We start from the raw sequence: 19,656 nt of genomic DNA, 5'->3' as shown, positions 1-19,656 counted from the left end.
ACATGTTCTCATATAAACAAAAATAAGATTAGTTAGCAGAAAGTTCAGAATGTAACTGAAGTAACACCTATATTTATCTAGAATTATCATATATTTACGCTTACCTTAACTCTTGAAGATTTCCTAGATCCTTCGCGAAAAGCCTAAAAAAAAAATAAAAATGCAGTTGTCCTTAAAAAATGTTTAAGATTAACAAAGTTTTTCTGAAGGAAAATGATTCTATGCTTTTTTAAAAAGGTTAAATTCTTAATACAACTGTTCTCATTAAAAGCAGTAACAGGAAGGGAAGAGAATGACATTAAAAGACCAATAAAAAGAAGGAAGGCCACTTGTATTTTCAAGTATCAGAGGGGTAGCCGTGTTAGTCTGGTTCTGTAGAAGCAGCAAAGAATCCTGTGGCACGTTATAGACTAACAGACGTTTTGCAGCATGAGCTTTCGTGGGTGAATACCCACTTCTTCGGATGCAAGTCATCCGAAGAAGTGGGTATTCACCCACGAAAGCTCATGCTGCAAAACATCTGTTAGTCTATAAGGTGCCACAGGATTCTTTGCTACTTGTATTTTCATATTCTTGAGAACATTATATAAAGGTTGCCAATAAAATGAAATCCAAGGTTTCAAAGCTAGTAGTCCAATGGCACTTGGTGGCATGAAATTTGCATTTTCCAGCATTACAACCTCACTTTTATGCCTCACTCACTGTGCCAGTGAGTCAACATTAACCTAGAGTGCTCTGTGGGCATACAAAGTAAACCCATTTAATGGCGCACACATTGGACAGCCTATGGATGTACATTGTATATCCTGTAAAATTATGGAAATTTTCTGAAAACACAGTATTTTCCATTAAGTTTGTCTTTTACAACATCCCCTTGCACTATATTAGGAGGTAACCACTGAGTATCAGCACTTTATATTAAGAACTGTCATTCAAGTGATATTTTAACAACTGATCAGATATTTCTACAACTGCATTTGAAACTGGTTTTAAAAAATAAATTAAATTAATGACCTTAAACATTTCTTTCAAATGCCAAAACACTGCCTAACTATTGAAATTCTGGTTCCAGCTCCAGTTTCTTTTAATATTTTTGCTTGACTGCAACAGTTCTTTATTTTAACCTGATCACAAACAGAGCATTTTTTTTAAATCATGGAATGATTTCATTTCTCCATTTTGCTAGTATCCAGTAAGTGTTTGATTTTTGTATTAATCTAGAAAATCAAGGTGTCCTATTTCACAATGCCAGTGTATTATAATTCTATTGTGGTTCCTCAATACAGTTACTTTTAAGCTTTTTTTAAATTTTCTAAATGCAACACATTGTTATTTCCTTGGTTAAAAATTGTATTTTCAAGAAGGATTTTGGAATAATCACACTTCACTTACTAAATTGTGTTGAAGAGATTACTTTCTGACAACAGTTTTCTACAGAACTGCCACTTCAACTGAATGGAATGGCAAGTCATGTCAGGGAGAACTGACAACACCATCAATCAATCATTTCTGAATTTTAATAGCTAAAGAGCACTATAAAAAGATTTGCCCTTTATTAGCAGCAGTGGGAAGAAAAAAAAATGAGGGAGAAATAGTGTAGCTATAACAGCATGTGACAAAAAAATGCCCAAATGTATTTATAAATAATAGACTCCTCACAGGACACTGTATAAGCCTGTACATATTGTATGCAAATGTGTTATAAGTTTAAAAAGTTACTATCAATCCATTTCTAAAGGGATTCCATAGTAAAGAATACTGGATAACCAGGAAAAAAAAAAAGTCTGATACATCACTTTCCATGGGTGAGTCCTGCATACCAATCTAAATTCAGAAAGTAAAAATCTCTACACCAACACGAGGCAAATGTTAAAAATGTCACATACCAGTCATTCATTCCATTACACGAAAGCTATGAAAAGTAAAGACCAATTAAATTAACTTACCTTTTTACATTTTGCAATGTTCTGCTCTTTCTCCCCACTTTTTTTCCTTTTCTTGTCATTAACCTTAGTAACCCTTGTAGCAGTTAGAGTAATTGTAGTTGGTGTGTGTTGAAAAGCAGTATACAGTTCCACAGGAACTTCATCACCACTTTCTGTTGCACTTGTATCCCCATCTATAAAAACAAAATAAAACAAACACTGTAAAAAGAATCAGGTATTCAGTAAGTGTTTAACCTATAATACTGGGTTTCCAAAATTAAAATAAGTGCTGTCCCAACCTATAGGCTGCTGCAAGTATTCACATGCAGAATTCAGCAAGGTGGCGTGACAGGAATGAGTCTTTTGGTGTCCCCATGAAAATCTATCGCAATATAGCAAAGTTAAAAGACTTTGAAAAATCTGAGTTCACACATGCTCAGTAGAGACTTAAAAATTTAGCAGCTAGAGTCCTTGAAGATTGTCTGAAATGAGCATGCTTCACACCACAGCTGAGCAGGACTTTCACTCCAAGGGCAACTCTGGGCTGCTGCAGCCATATGGGGTCTAGGCACCTGAACTCTCTCTCTTATATTCCCAATGACCTGCCCCCTGCAGTCACCAGGAGGAAGTTGCCAGAGACTGAAAGGGAAAGGAGATTGGGTCAAGGAGCCCCAAAACCTAGGAAATTACACGTTTAAAAAACATGTAGGGAGTTCTGTGCACTTGGTAGGCATGCTGCTGGGAGAGTTATGTGGTTACTGTTACATCAATTCCAGAGGTTGACTGTCTCTACACACAGGGAAAGGGATCTCATTCTCTGTTTGTTTACGGAGAAGATAGTCATCCTATTGTCCAACATTAACTGGAAATATTGGGACTGGATGAGTGGAAGGAATGTATTGCATGCTCAATACACTGCTCTTAATTCCAGTAAAGTGATATGGATTCTGGCCTCCAGAGGGGACCAAGTTCCTTGTGCAGTGTGCTTAACCATATGGGCTCCCCAAACTAAGAGGGAAGCATCTGTAATGATGCTCACTTTGGGTGTTGGTGTGAGGGAAGGAACTCCAACCTGAATATTTTCTGGGTTTGCAAGAGAGACTGTAACCTTTTTTTTTTTTAATAAAGAATATCAGAGTTGGAAAGGACTTCAAGGAGGTCATCTAGTCCAACCTGCTGCTCAGAGCAGGACCAATCCCCAGACAGATTTTTGCCCCAGATCCCTAAATGACCCCTCAAGGATTGAACTCACAACCCTGGGTTTAACAGGCCAACGCTCAAACCACTGAGCTATTCCCCCCCTGACGGTAACCTGTTACTCTGGAACTGATGTTGTCTTTGTCTGATGAGTAGACAGACTGAAGCCAGGCTTATAGGCAACAGAAATGGAGCCTAGCAAATGGTGTAACTAGATGCATGAGACCACATGGCCTAGAAGGGAAAAGGAAACCCTGACTGTAGTCTGAAGTCTGAGGGTGACCTGTTTTATCAAATCACTTGAGGTGTAGAATCTCTCCATCAGTAGACAGGCTCTTGCTGCAGTCGAGTCCAAGGTCACACCTATAAAATCTCTAGTCCTTGTGGGAGTAAACGTGGATTTTTTGTGGCAGACACAGATTCTCAAAGAAGACAATAGGCAGAGTAGGAATATGGTTGCCAACCGGACTTTTCTGCTGGATCTCCCCACCAGGAGCCAGTCATCAACGTATAGAAAAACAGTAAAAGCCGCTTCTTCTCATCCAAGCTGCAACCACTGAAAAAGACTTCTGTAAAAGACCCTGGGTGTCATAGCTAGCTCAAATGAGAGGATTCTGAATTGGTAACAGTCTTGCCAAAGAAAGAAGAGGAGGTTACTCACCCTGTGCTGTAACTGACGTTCTTTGAGATGACTGTTTCTGTAGGTGCTCCATTCCAGGTGTTGGTGTGTCCCTGCACCTTCGCTCGAAGATTTTTGCAGCAGTACTCATACAGGCTATGCATGCGCAGAGCCTGCCCCCCTGCTCTGAGTATACCTTAATAGTACGCATGCGTGGCTGGTGGTCTCAGTTCCTTCTCTACAACGGAGGCTACCCCAACTCCGAAGTAGAGGAGAGGAGGGTGGGTAGTGGAGCACCCACAGGGACACTCATCTCGAAGAACATCAGTTATTGCACAGAGTGAGTAACCTCCTCCTCTTCTTCAAGAGATATCGCTGTAGGTGCTCCACTCCAGGTGGCTTAAAAGCAGTGTGTCTCAAGGAGGTAGGGACATTGGATCTGATAGGAATGCAATAGATCAGCGGTCCCCAACCTTTTTGGCACCAGAGACTGGTTTCGTAGAAAAAAAAAATTTCCGCGGACCTGTGGGATGGTTTTGGGACGATTCAAGCGCATTACATTTATTTTTGTACTTTTATTTCTATTATTATTGTAATATATAATGAAATAATTATACAACTGACCATAATGCAGAATTAGTGGGAGCCCTGAGCTTGTTTTCCTGCAACTAGACGGTCCCATCTGGGAGTGATGGGAGACAGCGACACCCGAAGTGTGTTGCTTATGTCCAGTCGTCTACGTAATCTCGTTTTGGTTGCTGTCACTGCAGAAAACCCTGCTTCACAAAGATAGGATGTTGAAAATGGAAGTAAGCTTTTCAGTGCTTTTGTGGAAATCTCAGGATATTCCGCCTTGACTTTAATCCAGAACATATGGAGATTTGAAGTCGTCTCAAACATACTTTTAAGGCCACCGTCATTTGTGATCTCAAGCAGTTGATCCTCTTCTAGCACGGATAAAGTCGATTCACCTGGCTTACTCACAAATGGGTCGCGGATCCATTCCTTCCCAGTTCAGGGGTCTTTTGTGGTTGGGAAGTAATGCTCAAACTCTTTTGAAAGCTGAGATAGGTGATCATGCACCAGCTGGGAAAAAGAAGGCCCTGGCTCAGCCTCTTTCAAAATCTCTGCTAATGTTTGAAACATGTCAAAAATCCCAATGTTCACTCATCGCCCCCATAATTCTAGTTTGGCTTTGAATGCAGCCACTTTATCTGCCGACTTGAACACAGTTGTCGTTCTCCCCTGAAGTGACAGATTGAGTTTGTTGAGCAGGTTGAATGTGTCACACAAGTAAGCAAGTTTTATGACCCATTCTGTGTCACTGAAATGTGCTGCCCATGGTGACTGTTTTTCTAAAAGAAATCTCTGGAGCGGCTCTCGTAACTCAAAAACTCTGGCCAGTGATCTACCTTTAGAAAGCCATCTCACTTCTGTGTATAAGAGAAGACGTGTGTGCTCTGCGTCCATCTCCTCACAGAGCTGCGCGAACAGACGTGAGTTAAGGGCATGTACTTTAATGTGGTTGATAATTTTAATCACATCCTGCAAAACTTTGTTAAGTTCAGATGACATTTTTCGGCTAGCTAGCGTTTCTCTATGGATGACACAGTGCGTAGACTCACATTCAGAAGCGACCTCCTTGACCCGAGTAGTGAAACCAGAAAGCCGTCCAGTCATGGCAGTTGCTCCGTCCGTGCATATAGACACACAAAATGACCAATTCAGTTTTCCTGACATGTAATCATTCAAAGACTTGAATAGTTCTGCAGCTGTGGTGTTGGTTGGCAACAAAAGTGCACATAACATATCCTCATGCACATCCTCCTGAAAAATATATCGCACAAAAACAAGCATTGTTGCCTTGTTGTCAACATCGGTAGACTCGTCAACCTGGATTGCGTACCACAGTGACTCATTCACCCTCTCTAACAATTGTGCCTCAATATCCTCTGCTATTTCATCAATTCGTCTAGTTATGGTGCTAGCCGAAAGGGGAACACGTGCCATCTTTTGAACTACAGCCTCTCCTAAAAGTTCACAACAAATGTCCTTAGCAGCAGGCAGGATCAACTCTTCACCAATAGTAAAGGGCTTCTTAGCTTTAGCAATGCGGTTAGCCACTAAGAATGATGCTTTCAGTGCAGAGACATTTGATGAAGTGGTGGCCTTCAGTAATTGCTTCTGTTCTTCGTGTTCACGTTTTTTTCTTTTGAAAAACTCCAACGGCTTGTCTTTTAATGCAGGGTGCTTGGTCTCCATGTGGCGAAGCAGTTTTGAAGGTTTCATGGCTTCGTTGGATAGGTGGTCACCACATATTATACAAAGCGGGCGTGGAGAATGTGAGTCACCTGTTGCAATGAACCCGTAATTCAAGTAGGACTCTTGGTATTTTCTTTTAAATGCAGCTTTCTTTTTGTTGGCCGTCTTAGAGTCTTCTGCTGTCTCATCATTGGGCCTTTCCCCCTTTTCAAAGAAGCTTTGCAGCGACGTTTGTTTTTTACTCATTTTGGCCAGGGTTAGCTTGTGGGCTTACCAAAACTGTGCGGGAAAGAGGCACGGACGGAAGTGGTAAATAAAATAATGGGCGGGCCACGTGCGGACTAATATAAGTGTCGGATTCTGACTTAAAGCCTGCCACCAGATGCAGCTGTACAATTGAAGTACATCAACTCACTTGCCATTATAAAGCCTGCCACCAGATGCAGCTTAATTGTCACTTGCCACTCACTGATAGGGTTCTGATATTAGTCTGCAAGCGACTGATTTATTATGGTCTCTGTGCAGTGAAACCTCTGCTAATGTAATCTGTTTTTGCAGCCGCTCCCCAGCGCTAGCATCATAGCCTCAGCTCCACCTCAGATCATCAGGCATTAGATTCTCATAAGGAGTGCAAAACTCCCTCCATCGCATGCACAGTTTACAGTAGGGTTCACGCTCCTATGAGAATCTAACATCTGACAGAAGGCGGAGCTCAGGCAGTAATGCGAGCGACGGGGAGCGGCTCTAAACACAGATGAAGCTTTGCTAGCTTACTCACCGCTCATGTCCTAGCCGCTCATGTCCTGCTGTGCACTCACCGCTCATGTCCTGCTGTGCGCTCGGTTCGCGGCCCGATTCCTAACAGGCCATGGACCGGTACCGGTCCGCGGCCCGGGGGTTGGGGACCCCTGCAATAGATAATATAGCTCTGCCCAATCGTGTATCAGAGAGAGGGCCTTAAAGCAAGGGCATGGTGTTTAACAAATGTGTGTTCAGAAGACCAAGTGGCCGCTTTACAGATGTCAGCCAGGGGAACTTTCCATAAGAAAGCTACAGAGGTAGTCACAGATCTAGTGGAATGATGCAGGCTGGAGGTGTAACTTTCTTTATCTGATAGCACAATTGGATGCAGTCAGAAAACCAGTTTGAAAGTCTCTGGGTAGAAATAGGTGTCCCTTTGGAACGCTCCGCGATGGAGACAAAAAGTCTAGAAGAGTTTCTAAAAGGTTTGGTTCTATCCAAATAGAAGGACAAGGCCCTGCGTACATCTAACGTATGCATTGTGGCTTCGAAAGAGTTTGCATGTGATTTCAGAAAGAAGTTCGATGGGTGTATTGGCTCATTAATGTGGAATGAGAAATGAACCTTTGGAAGAAATTTGGGGTGTAATCTAAGGGTAACCTTGTTCTTGAAAAATAGCGTACATGGTGACTCTGCCATAAGAGCTGCTATTTCTCCTGCCTGTCTGGTGGAGGTAATTGCCAATAAAAATGCTGTTTTCATAGAGAGGTGTAAAAGGGAGCAAGTGGCTAGGGGATCAAATGGTTGTTGAATTAGGCAGGTTAATATTAAATGAAGGTCCCACGGAGGAGTAGGCGGTTTAATGTCTGGGAATAGGGTTTGAAGTCCCTTGAGGAAACACTTGGTGATCAGATGAGCAAAGAGAGAGGTACTGTCGAGTCTGTCATGAAAGTTTGTAATAGCAGCTAAATGGACTCTGATGGAGCTGAAAGAAAGGCCAGATTGCTTAATGTCCAGTAGGTAATCAAGTATGAGCAGGAGAGGTACCGACGTGGGAGAAAGTTGTTTAGGTGAACACCATTGCGTGAATTGTTTCCACTTTTGCAGACAGGTGGTGTGAGTAGATTGAGTGCTGCTGTGTAGTAGCACTCTTTGAACTTGGTCAGAGCAAGCTAGTTCGTTTTGGGAGAGCCATGTAGGAACCAGGCTTTGAGGTAAAGCATGGACAGGTTGGGGTGAAGAAAGGGTAGCGTTGCTATGATAAGAGGTTCGGAGTGAGGGGCAACAATATTCGTGGTCAAATTGACATTCTGGTGAGGAATGGAAACCACAGTTGCCTGGGCCACGACGGGGCAACCAAGATCACCGTGGCACGATCTGTTCGTATCTTTGTCAGAACTCTGTGGAGAACCGGTAATGGGGGGGAAAGCGTAGAGTAAGTTCCGGTGCCATGGGACCATGAATGCGTCTCCCAGGGAACGTTTGTCGAGTCCTGCTCTGGAGCAAAATTCGGGACATTTTGTGTTTTTTGCAGTTGCAAAAAGGTCTATGGTTGGGTGACCCCAAATGCGAAATATGTTGCGGATGATTGTCTTGTTTATCTCCCATTCGTGATTCCAGGGAAAGCATCTGCTTAATTCGTCTGCTATCGTATTCGTAACTCTGGGAAGATAGGCGGCTGATATCTGGATGTTGTTCGCAAGGCACCAATTCCAGAGCTTCATAGCCTCTGTGCAAAGCGAGTGAGAGCAAGCTCCTCCCTGCCTGTTTACAAAGAACATGCAGGCAATGTTGTCTGTCATTATGTGTGCATGTTGATTCCTGATTAGTGGGAGGAAGTGATGGCAGGCATTGCATATGGATCGAAGTTCTAGGACATTTATGTACAGGGAGGTTTCAGCTGAAGACCACAGCCCCTGGACTGCGTGGTGAGACATGTGCGCGCCCCACCCTGTGAGGGATGCATCGGTAGTCATTATGAGGGATGGATCGTCCTGAAGAAAGCGGACTCCAGAGCAGAGGTTGGAGGGAACTGTCCACCATACTAGAGAGTCTTTGACTCGGAAGGGTATGGAGAGAGGCTTGTTTGGAGCATGCACATTTGGTTTGTAAACCATGGCCAACCAAGCTTGGAAACACCTCATGTACAGGCGTGCATTTTGGACCACGAAAGTGCACAAGGCCATGTGACTGCCTACAACTACTAGGTCTCGGGCAATGACCTGGGGACTGTTGCCAAGTTTTGTGGCCAGAAGTTTTATGGTGTTGAATCGGTCCGGTGGGAGAGATGCCAACCCCTTTCGGGAATGGAGGTCCACTCCTATGAACTCCAGGTGCTGGGTAGGACGTAATGTGGATTTGTTTTCTTTTCTGTTAAGAAATAATGGGAATAAAAGCCCTTCCCTCTGTGTTGTTCGGGCACAAGTTCCACTGCTCCCAACTGAAGGAGATGTTGTACTTCTTGGAAGAGCAGTGGCTCGTGAGAGGGGTCCCCTGAAGAGAGATGGGGAGGGTGGGTGAGTGGGAGGCAAGGAGAGGAAGGGAATAGAGTAGCCAATTGTGACGAGCTCTATAACTCACTTGTCGGTGGTAATGCTCTGTCACTGGTGGGAGAATGGCCATAGGCGGTGTCCAAAAATAGGGACATGGGGTGTAAGCACTGAAGTGGGAACGTTGTTTTCTAGGTCCTTGACCAAAACTTCAAATCTGCTTATTAGTTGGAGGGGCTTGAGGCGTTACCGAAGAATTGAGATGACGACACTGGTATCTAGGTCTCTGGCGTTGCTGTTGTTGCTTCTGTGATCTATGGAAGTGCTGTGTATATGCGGGGTAGCGTGGACGGTGGTAAGGTTGAAAGCTATATTGTCACCTTCTGGTCGTAGGGGTTTGGATTCCTAAGGACCAGAGGGTTGCCCTTGAGTCCTTCACTGAATGAAGTATGTCGTTCGTGGTGGAAACAAAGAATTTGTCACCATCAAAGGGAAGATCTTCAATGGTACTCTGGACCTCTCATGGAAAGGAAGAGGAGAGCCATGAACCACGGCGCATGACCACTGCTGTGGTGGTGGATCTTGCTGCAGCAATGGCTGCATCGAGGGCCGCCTGAAGAGCGGTATGTGATATGATTTGTCCCTCAGAGACTAGAGCTGTAAATTGATAACATTCCATAAGAAAAGAAGCAACAATAAAGTCTGTGAATTTGTTATAGTTTTTGTGGTCATAATTTGCAAGAACTGCAGTATAATTAGCAATATGAAATTGTAGCATTGAAGATGCATATACTTTATGTTCAAGGAGGTCCAAGTGTTTACTGTCTTTGTTGGATGGGGTAGGGCAGGAATACTGCTGTTTGGCCCTTTGGATGGCTGCATCTACTACCAAGGAGTTTGGTGCTGGATAGGTAAAAAGGAATTCAGAGCCCTTAGAAGGAATGAAGTACTTGCGATCCACTCGTTTACAGGTAGGTAGGCTTGCAGCGGGGGTCTGCCAGATGGCCTTAGCAGGTTCTAAAAGGGCTGAGTTGATTGGTAATGCAACCCTAGAGGAAGAAGAAGGCTGTAGGATGTCCGTTAACTCATGCTGTTGTTCAGGGACCTCCTCCAAATTAATTCTCAACTCACTGGCAACTCTTTTAAAAAGGTCTTGAAATTGTGAGAAGTCATCCAAAGATGTTGTGGGAGGGGGAAGTAAGGCTTCTTCAGGTGGTACCTCCGGGTCTACTGGAATAGGAGCAGGATGTGATTGATCCTGCAGTTGTGACAATGCTGCCTGGTGTCTTGCATCAGTAGCAGGTACGTCAGCTGGTGGTGCTAGGCAGGTGTTGCGCCTGGTGGAGGTGGAGTAGTGAGTGTGTTCTCGAGGATACGATGCCCATGGGGCCCAATATTGCCACGGCGGTGGGAAGGGCATAGGTGGTACCATTCAGGGGTTCACACACCATGGGGCAGGATCTTGAGAGTAGGAGGAGGTAATTTTTCTGTGACCTCTGTTGACAGGGGTCTGAGGATGGGAATCTTGATACGGTGAAAAATCCCCTTGCAGTCCAGCTTCCTAATCACTGGAGGAAGGCTGTCCAGACCCTGAGTCAGCCATTGTAGAGAAGTAGGCATTCACTAGGGGTGACTGCAGGGTAGGTGATACAAAGAGGTCCCTTGACTGAGTAAATTGCAGTGCTGAGGCTTCTGTGTGAGGTGAAGGCTGTGCAGGAGGAATCTGCTGTCAGGAAAATTTCCTCTGCACTGGTGTTTTGAGCCTTAACTCACTGCTGGTCAGCTCAGTGGGTGTCGGTGCTGGAGCCAGGAGATCAATATCAGCCTACGAGGGTCAGGCAGGTCCTGATATGTCGGCACCGTGTCCGTCGCGGTGCCGAATGGTACCGGAAGAGAGGCAGGCAACTGGAAGCCTGAAGCCTCGGCACCGGAACTTTGCGCTGCCATCAAAGCAGCAAGCGGGTTTCACGCGGTGCCGGAGGAGCCCGGCATCTCAAACGTGCTCAAGCGGGAAAACAGCGGGAGGGAAGCAGTAGACCTGCCCAGAGAAATCTTATCCCGTAGGGTTTCCTTTGTGGATGACTGAAGGTGCCCTTTTTTTTTTTTGCAGTTTTTTTGTGCTTCTTTGAGGCGGGGGGGAGGGGGAGGGGCTGTGATGGGCAGCGGAGCTGGAGTCAGCGCCTGGGTCTGAAGCTGACCCTAGGGATCTCTGAAGGAGGAGCAGTTTAGTCTAAGCTCCCTGTCCTTCCGTGCCTTCGAGATAAATTTACTGCAGTGGGCACATTTTTGGGGGATGTGGGTCTCCTCCAAACATTTTATACATTTTGAGTGACCATCTGAAAGGGGGATAGGCTCCTTGCAGGTAGAGCAGCACTTAAAGCCTGGGGAGCCAGGCATGTCAGAAGCGGCTGTGGCTGACAGGAACAAAGGGGGTGGGGGGAAGGTTTAAGAGAAAAAGGTAACTAACTATGACTAACAACAAACTAACTAACTAGAAGGGTAATTTTAACAAGAGGAAGAAAGTTCTTAGCGAGTCTGCTGAGCTCCATCTCAAGCCGGGGACGCCAGAGAAGGAACTGAGGAGACCGGCCACCGGGGGGTAAGAGAGGCTCTGCGCATGCGTGGCCAGTATGAGTACTGCTGCAAAAATCTCTGAGTGAAGGCGCAGAGACGCATCAACACCTGGAGTGGAGCACCCACAGGGACATCTCTCGAAGAAGAACCTGAAGAACCTTCTGTAGGATGGGTGCATGTCTATGTGAAACTAAGCCTCTTTCATGTCAAAAGCCACAAACTATATGTCCTCCTTCCAGAGGGGAAATTTTTGATCCCAGTGTGACCACACAGCATTTTAATTTTTGGATTCATACATTTAATTGGCATTGGTCAAGAATCAGTCTCTACCCTTCATTCTTTCTGGGGACTAGGAAATATGGGGAGAAGAATCCCTTCCCCTGACGGAGAAGTGGCAAAAGGTGCACCTCTTGATGTAGGATTTCCTTATGAGATTAGTCCGTGAAAATGGACTGGGAATGGGGTTGGTGGTAAGAGGTAACAGAAACTTGATCAAAGAGCCAGAGTGAATAATTTTCAGCACTCACTTGTCTGTTATTGCCTCTCAATTGCAGGCAATGCTTTTTTTTAAACCTCGGTCTTCACAGACAAGGTCAGCTCCCAGACTGCTGCACTGGGCAACACAGTATGGGGAGGATGTGAGCAGTCCTCAGTGGTGAAAGAACAGGGTATGGACTATTTAGAAAAGCTGGACATGCACAAGCCCATGGGTCCAGACCTAGTGCATCCAAGCATGTGAGGGAGTTGGCTGATGTGATTGCAGAGCCATTGGCTATTATCTTTGAAAATTTGTGGCGATCAGGGGAGATCCCGGACGATTGGAAAAAGGCAAATATAGTGCCCATACTCAAAAAAGGGAAGAAAGAGAACCTGGGGAATTACAGACCAGTCAGCCTCACTTCAGTCCCTGGCAGAATCATGGAGCAGGTCATCAAGGAATCCATTTTGAAGCACTTGGAGGAAAGGAAGGAGATCAGGAACAGTCAACATGGATTCACCAAGGGCAAGTCATGCCTGACCAACCTGACTGCCTTCTATGATTAGGTAACTGGCTCTATGTATATGGGGAAAGCGGTGGATGTGATATATCTTGACTTTAACAAAGCTTTTGATACATTCTCCACAGTATTTTTGACAAAAACTTAAAAGAAGTATGGATTGGATGAATAGACTAGAAGGTGGACAAAAAGCTGGCTAGATTGTCGGGCTCAACGGCTCGATGTCTAGTTGGCAGCCAGTATCAAACGGAGTGCCCCAGGGCTCAGTCCTGGGGCCAGTTTTGTTCAACATGTTTATTAATGATCTGGATGATAGGATGAATTGCACCCTCAGCAAGTTCGCAGATGACACTAAGATGAAGGGGAGAGGTAGATAAGCTGGAGGGTAGGGATAGGATCCAGAGTGACCTAGACAAATCTGATGAGGTTCAACAAGGACAAGTGTAGAGTTCTGCACTTAGGAAGTAAGAATCCCATGCAGGCAGAAAAGGACCTGGATTACAGAGGACGAGAAGCTGGATATGAGTCAGCAGTGTGCCCTTGTTGCCAAGAAGGCTAACGGCATATTGGGCTGTATTAGTAGGAGCATTCCCAGTAGATCAAGGAAAGTGATTATTCCTCTCTATTCTGCACTGGTGAGGCCACAGCGCAAGTATGGTGTCCAGTTTTGGTTCCCCCACTACAGAAGGGATGTGGACAAATTGGAGAGTCCAGCGGAAGGCAACAAAAACGACTAGGGGGCTGGGGCACGTGATTTATGAGGAGAGGCTGAGGGAACTGATCTTATTTAGTCTGCAGAAGAGAAGCGTGAGGGGGGATTTGATAGCAGCCTTCAGCTACCTGAAGAGGGGTTCCAAAGAGGATGGAGCTACGCTGTTCTCAGAGGTAGCAGATGAGAGAACAAGAAGCAATGGTCTCAAGCTGCAGTCGTGGAGGTTTAGGCTGGATACTAGGAAACACTATTTCACTAGGAGAGTGATGAAGCACTGGAATGGGTTACCTAGGGAGATGGTGGAATCTCCATCCTTAGAGGTTTTTAAGGCTCGGCTTGACAAAGCCCTGACTGGGATGATTTAGTTGGTGTTAGTCCTGCTTTGATCAGGGGATTGGAATAGATGACCTCCTGAGGTCTCTTCTAACCCTAATATTCTATGATTCTAAGGTATCAATTCAGGAACACGGATCTCAAAAGTCCTATCAAAAGAAAACCTTCAGGTGTGGGTTGGGGTGAGGTGTAACAATAGATGTTGAGGAAACTACATACCTCGGTCTCTGTACCCTCTGTCATTTGCACAGTGGTTTGTGAGAGCACTGATGATAAAACAGTTGAGGACGTGGTCTTTTTCTGTACCCCTGTTTGTGATGTTCTCTCTTTGGGACAGATGTATAGATACTCAAAGATAAATGTTATCAAGCCTTTACAAGAATGAAGAAACCAATCAGTCTTTTCATTAAAATAGTTAACTGAATCAGAGGTCAGGTCTTCAATGGTACTTTATACCTCTCCAGAAAAATTGAGGACTGCAATCAGGATCATCTCCTCATAGCCGCAATAGCCATCGCTCTGGAAGCAGTATCAGAAGCATCAACAGCCTGAAGATTTGTTCTGGCTAGCGATTTACCCTAATCAATTAAGTTCTGGAATTGGATTCTACTCAAAGGGAGTTTGTCTTTGAATTCTAACAACTTCACATAATTGGTGAAATTGTATTTTGCTAACAGGGCCTCGTAATTAGCAATTCTGAACTGTAGACTTGTGTAGGAGAAAGGGTACCAGTACAAGGGTTCAACTGGTTGGGGCACTGGGAACCATCTGTCCCTTGGAAAGTCATACCTGGGTGGACAACAGAATCCCAATCGCCTGGAGCTTCCATCCAGACTTGCTCCTCATGCAGGAGTAGAGGCTCATCTGGGGCCTCCAACTCATTCAGTGAGAAGGTTGGTTCTCAACTGACCATTGGTACCAAAGTATGGGTACTCAGGTCTGCAGATGGAAAATTATCTTACTCTGGTGCAGTGGTTGTCAACTTATTTATAATCATGGGCCGAATATGCGGCCCACAATGTGTTACCTGGGCCGCAGGGGCCAGGTGGCAGGGCAGCAGCCCCCTGGAGCTCGCAGGGCCTGCCGGCTGCCTCAACCCCGGACCCTACAGGGGTCTACCTGCATCTTATCTCCCCCGTGCTGGGCAGCCAAGAACCTGGACCCCGCCTTGGAGGCCAGCCTTTAGCACACAGGTGAGCTGAGTTCCAATTGGGCTGCATGCGGCCCACAGGCTGAGAACCGCTGCTCTGGTATAATGTCTCTAAATAAGAATAGACCTGAGAGAAGAGGGGATTGAAGGTAACTGAACAAAAACATCCTTTGGGAAGATGCAGGTCTCAGACCACTCTGTGATGTAGGGTGAACTGGTGGTCAGAGCAGTCGGATCAGACACTTCCCTGGTCACAGCAGATGTCAAATCCCTCTGGGGCCTTGTTGGTACCAGTGCAGAGTCTCATCTGGATGTTGAAGATAATGGCAGTGGAGGTCTTTTTTCTGATTTATACGCTTGATCAAAGATTGGAACCGATGGATCCTTACTCCTGCATGTTGCATTTTCCTGCTGGGGAGGTTTACCAAGACTTAAGTCCTTAGGACCATATGTGAGGACTTGTCTGACTTGGGAAAGGGATCTTTTCTCTTCAGGATAGATTTAGAGTAGGATCTGTCTCTGTGCTTGTGAGTGTGTCACTTATTGTCATAAGACGCCTTGGACTTTAAGCTTGGAAGTTGCAGCCTCAGCTCCTGAGGCCGCACTCACAGAGGTGCTACCTCTTGACTGAGGCCGATGTTGTGATCCAACTGTGGGCTAATGGCTTTCTCCATTCACTGTTCCCTCCCAACCCTCACACAGTCAGGGAGGGAAGGAGTAGCAAATGCTGCACTCAGTGGAGAAGTGAGCCTTACCAAGACACTAAAGGCAGCGTTGGTGTTTGTCACTCACTGGAAAGGAGCAGGGGCAAGATATTCAATTCTTAAACCTGGGACTGTAGGCATAGTCCTTGCCCTCAGGGGAGAGCTTCCCCACAGCGGGGAGAGAATTAAAGCTACACTTTACTAAATACTAAAAGTTATAAATCTAAGAGTGAAATTCTAAAATACTAATTAGAAGCAACAATAGGAGAAGCTGCGGATACAGAAGATTGAATGAGACCATGCACTAGTAAGAAGGAACTGGAGAAGTGTCAGTCCACACTGCCTCTTATACTCTCTGTTTGGAGCACAAGCAGAACAACTGTGCACATGCAGGCCAAGGGACACCGCTTACTAAAAATCTCCAAACTCAGGCGGATGGTGTGCGTGCAGACCCACGTGTGGAACAAACATGGAAATCATCCCTCAAAGAAGAAACTTGTTTCTTACAGAGTTTCATAACTGACTAGTACATATATAAAATCAAGATGTGCTTTGTTTGATAAGATAAAATATGGTTAAAATATTTCATTCTATTCCAGATGTTATATGCAAGAATGCTAGTTACAAAGCACCTGCAAGGCTGCAAACTGGAGAACTATAAAAATATTCTCAGGGTCTTTACAGTTCCTTGAAACATTCAGTATATTATATGACATTTTAATAAGTGTATTACATTTTCTTTGTACCCACCTGACATGTTTTCCCTTTTTCTTCGCTGCAGCAGCACTGCCCTTTCTTTATCTAAACTTCTGCATAAAAAACAAAATTTTCAGAACAGTTTAGTCAACACGTCAGAACATTTCTAAGTGGTTGAACCTAGGTATGAAATGGAGCCAAACATGAAACAATTACAGTAATCAGTACACACACTACTTATTTATTCTGTAATGATCAGTCAGTAGTGGATGCTGTAATGCATAAAAATGTAGTTGGTTCACTGTTTCATTATGCAACAGTATGATCTGTGCATAATAGTACCCAAAAGTGCCAGTCTCATCTAACTCACTTGACAAGGTAGCAAATGTTGTATCCATATTTAGAACCTCTTAAGCTGATCCATGGAATTACAGAATTCCCATCTTTAAATGGGAAATTGGTCAAAACAATGATTAAAAATGGAATAACTAAAACACCTGGAAGACCATGATGTGATAGGGTTCAATCAGTTCTGGCAAAGGAAAATCATGACTCACTAACCAGAATTCTTTGGAAGTATCAATAAAATAGTGGAGAAAGCAGAACCACTTGACATAATTTATTTAGACTTTCAAAAGGCTTTTGACAAGATCCCTCAAAAGAAACTTGAAGAAATTAAGATGTAAAGGGGGTCAAAAGAGTTCAAGATAAAAAGGAAGCAAAAATTCTTAAACATTTCAGAAATGCCAAATCTGGTTTTCCATGGTTTTGCTGAAGAACCACCAGGTCTAACTGCATGTTTATTATAAGCTCTACCATTTATCTGATGGGGTGGAGGTGTTAAATGTTTAAGACATACTTTATTCAAAAGTTTCGTCAGTCATGAAAGTTGAATAGGTGTTAACAAAACACAGTTTTGAACTGTAAAAACTTCTTCCCTATCTCAATTGTTCTGTTTTTATCATTTTGACTTTTGTGATACAGCTTCTCTAGTTCTCCAGCTACCATGGACACTTCAGGCTAGATTCACAAGGGACTTAGGTACCTACGTCCAACATTTAGATGCCAATGGCATTCACAAAACCACTGCTTGGCTGCTGCCCAATCCTGTAGGACAGAGGTGGGTAAACTACGGCCTGCAGGACCCTCCTGCCCGGCCCCTGAGCTCCTGGCCCGGGAGGCTAGCCTCCAGTTCCTCCCCCTTCCCCACAGCCTCAGCTCACTGCGCCCAGGGCTGCAAGCTCCTGGGGCAGCGCAGCTGCAGAGCCTGGCCTGACCTGGTGGTCTGTGCTGTGCGGTGGTATGGCTTGCTCCAGCTGGGCAGCGCAGCTGTAGCACCACCAGCACTCCAGACAGTGTGATAAGGGGGCAGGGAGTGGGGGGGGGGGGTTAGATAGAAGGAAGGGGAGTTCGGGGTGGCGGTCAGGGAGTAGGAGGTTCAGGGGTTGGGGTGGTCAGAGGGCAGGGAACAGGAGTTGAATCGGGGCAGGGGTCTGGGGTGGGCAGTCAGGAAGGAGGGGGGGTTGGATGGGGCGAAGGGGGGCAGTCAGGGACAGGGGTTCTGGGAGCAGTCAGGGGACAGGGAGAAGACATGGTTGGATGGGGCAGGGCTCCCGGGGGGGGGAGGGGGGCAGTCAGGAATGAAGGAGGAGTTGGATGGGGCAGCAGGGGGCAGTCAGGGGTGGAGGGTTCTGGGGGCTGTCAGGGAACAGGAAGGGGGGGTGGATGGGGCAAGGATCCCAGGGGGGCCATCAGGGAACAGGAGGGGTTGGATGGGGCAGCAGGCCGGGGGAGGGGGGGAAGAGAGGAGAACCGTCAGAGGCTGAGAAGCAAGGGGGGGGGTGTCAGATAGGGGGCAAGGCCAGGCCACACCTGACTGTTTGAGGAGGCACAGCCTCCCCTAACTGGCCCTCCATACAATTTCCGAAACCCGATGTGGTCCTCAGGACAAAAAGTTTGCCCACCCCTGCTGTAGGAGCCTAAAGTCCTAGGTGGATACGTTACCAACAGTAAAATCCTCAAGATGACAAAACTTCAGCAGCTGGGCCTGCAGAAAGCTGCCTAAGTCCTGACACCACCCAGCAGCTCAATGCTTAATTCATGCCTATGCTATAGTGGTATTCACAAACTTGGTGTTCCCTTGCCTATCTAACCTTCAGGGACCAATCCACTAGGCGCACTCAGAGCAAGCCTAACCCAAACACAAGACAGGTGGTGCTGGTGCCCCACTATAGCCCAGTATTCACCCAGGATGTATGAGACCCAGGTTCAAATCCCTACTCTACCTGATGTGGAGCAGGGATTTGAACCCTAGATGACTGCCCTAACCACTTGGCTAAGGGGTATTCTGGGGTAGATATCTCAATCTGCCTGCTGAAGTTGTTCCTCTTTATAGAAAATACTTGAACACTCACTGGAGAAAGGGGACTGGAACCTGGGTTTCCCAACTCCCACATGAGGGCCCTAACCAATGAGCTATAGAGTCACTCATTTTCTCTCTGGCCCAGTGAATATTTAATTATTTAGTCACAGTGGAACAGCTCCAGCAGGAGAGATTAAGACCCCCAACCCAGAATACCCCATAATCCAGAGGTTAGGGCACTCATCTGGAAGCGAGAGACCTGGGTTTAAGTCCCTACTTAACCGTCTCCTCTGTATTTCCTACTGCTAACTTAGGCAGCTCTCTGCTCAGCATAATGGCTTTTGTGAATTCCCTTCTTAGGCACCTAACTCTCCCTAGGCATTATATAGGGAATATGGGTGTGTAACTTGGGTTTGTGAATTCAGCTAGGCAGCAGGTCACCAAAAACTTCAGTGCTCCAATGCTAACCATTGCCGCACCTAAATTCCCCTTGTGAATCTCGCCCTTCAAGCCTGGAAAGGATTTGAATTTCCAATGTAATAATAAAAAAAAAACCTAAACACACAACAAAAACCCATATCCCATTTACAGGCACAAACTCCATCCCCTCCTTTAAAAAAAAAACAAAAAACCCTCAGATCTATTTAATACAGAAAAGAAGAAAAAAAGCCTAATTTCTTCCCCCACTCCCTTCAGAGCCTTTTGTGAGAAACTTTGAAAAACCTTTTGCAAGTCCAAATAAATTAGATTTATCATTTCTCCTCCTCTTAGCCACCATTTTGGGGTGACATGATTTACTTTTTTACAAAAGCTGTGCAGTGTGTGCCTATCATAGCACATTTCTTTCATTATTCCCTCAACCAACATACTTGGACTGAAACAGGACTTTAATCA

At 45.3% G+C, this 19,656-nt stretch overlaps 1 protein-coding gene across 2 annotated transcripts in view; it reads right to left on the bottom strand.

Moving 5' to 3' along the window:
- KMT2E (lysine methyltransferase 2E (inactive)) overlaps positions 1 to 19,656 on the bottom strand; it is a 133,862-nt gene that overhangs the window by 73,795 nt on the left and 40,411 nt on the right. For both annotated transcript variants that reach the window (XM_045029899.1, XM_045029906.1), the window contains exons 6-8: positions 16,455 to 16,513; positions 1,947 to 2,119; positions 105 to 143 (exon numbers count right to left, since the gene is read on the bottom strand). In XM_045029899.1, coding sequence (XP_044885834.1) covers positions 105 to 143; positions 1,947 to 2,119; positions 16,455 to 16,513 — 271 coding nt within the window. The remainder of the gene's footprint in view (positions 1 to 104; positions 144 to 1,946; positions 2,120 to 16,454; positions 16,514 to 19,656) is intronic.

Source organism: Mauremys mutica, chromosome 1 (assembly GCF_020497125.1).
Source record: "Mauremys mutica isolate MM-2020 ecotype Southern chromosome 1, ASM2049712v1, whole genome shotgun sequence".
Classification (NCBI taxonomy): Eukaryota; Metazoa; Chordata; order Testudines; family Geoemydidae; genus Mauremys; species Mauremys mutica.
This window is presented reverse-complemented; position numbering and strand designations above follow the sequence as displayed.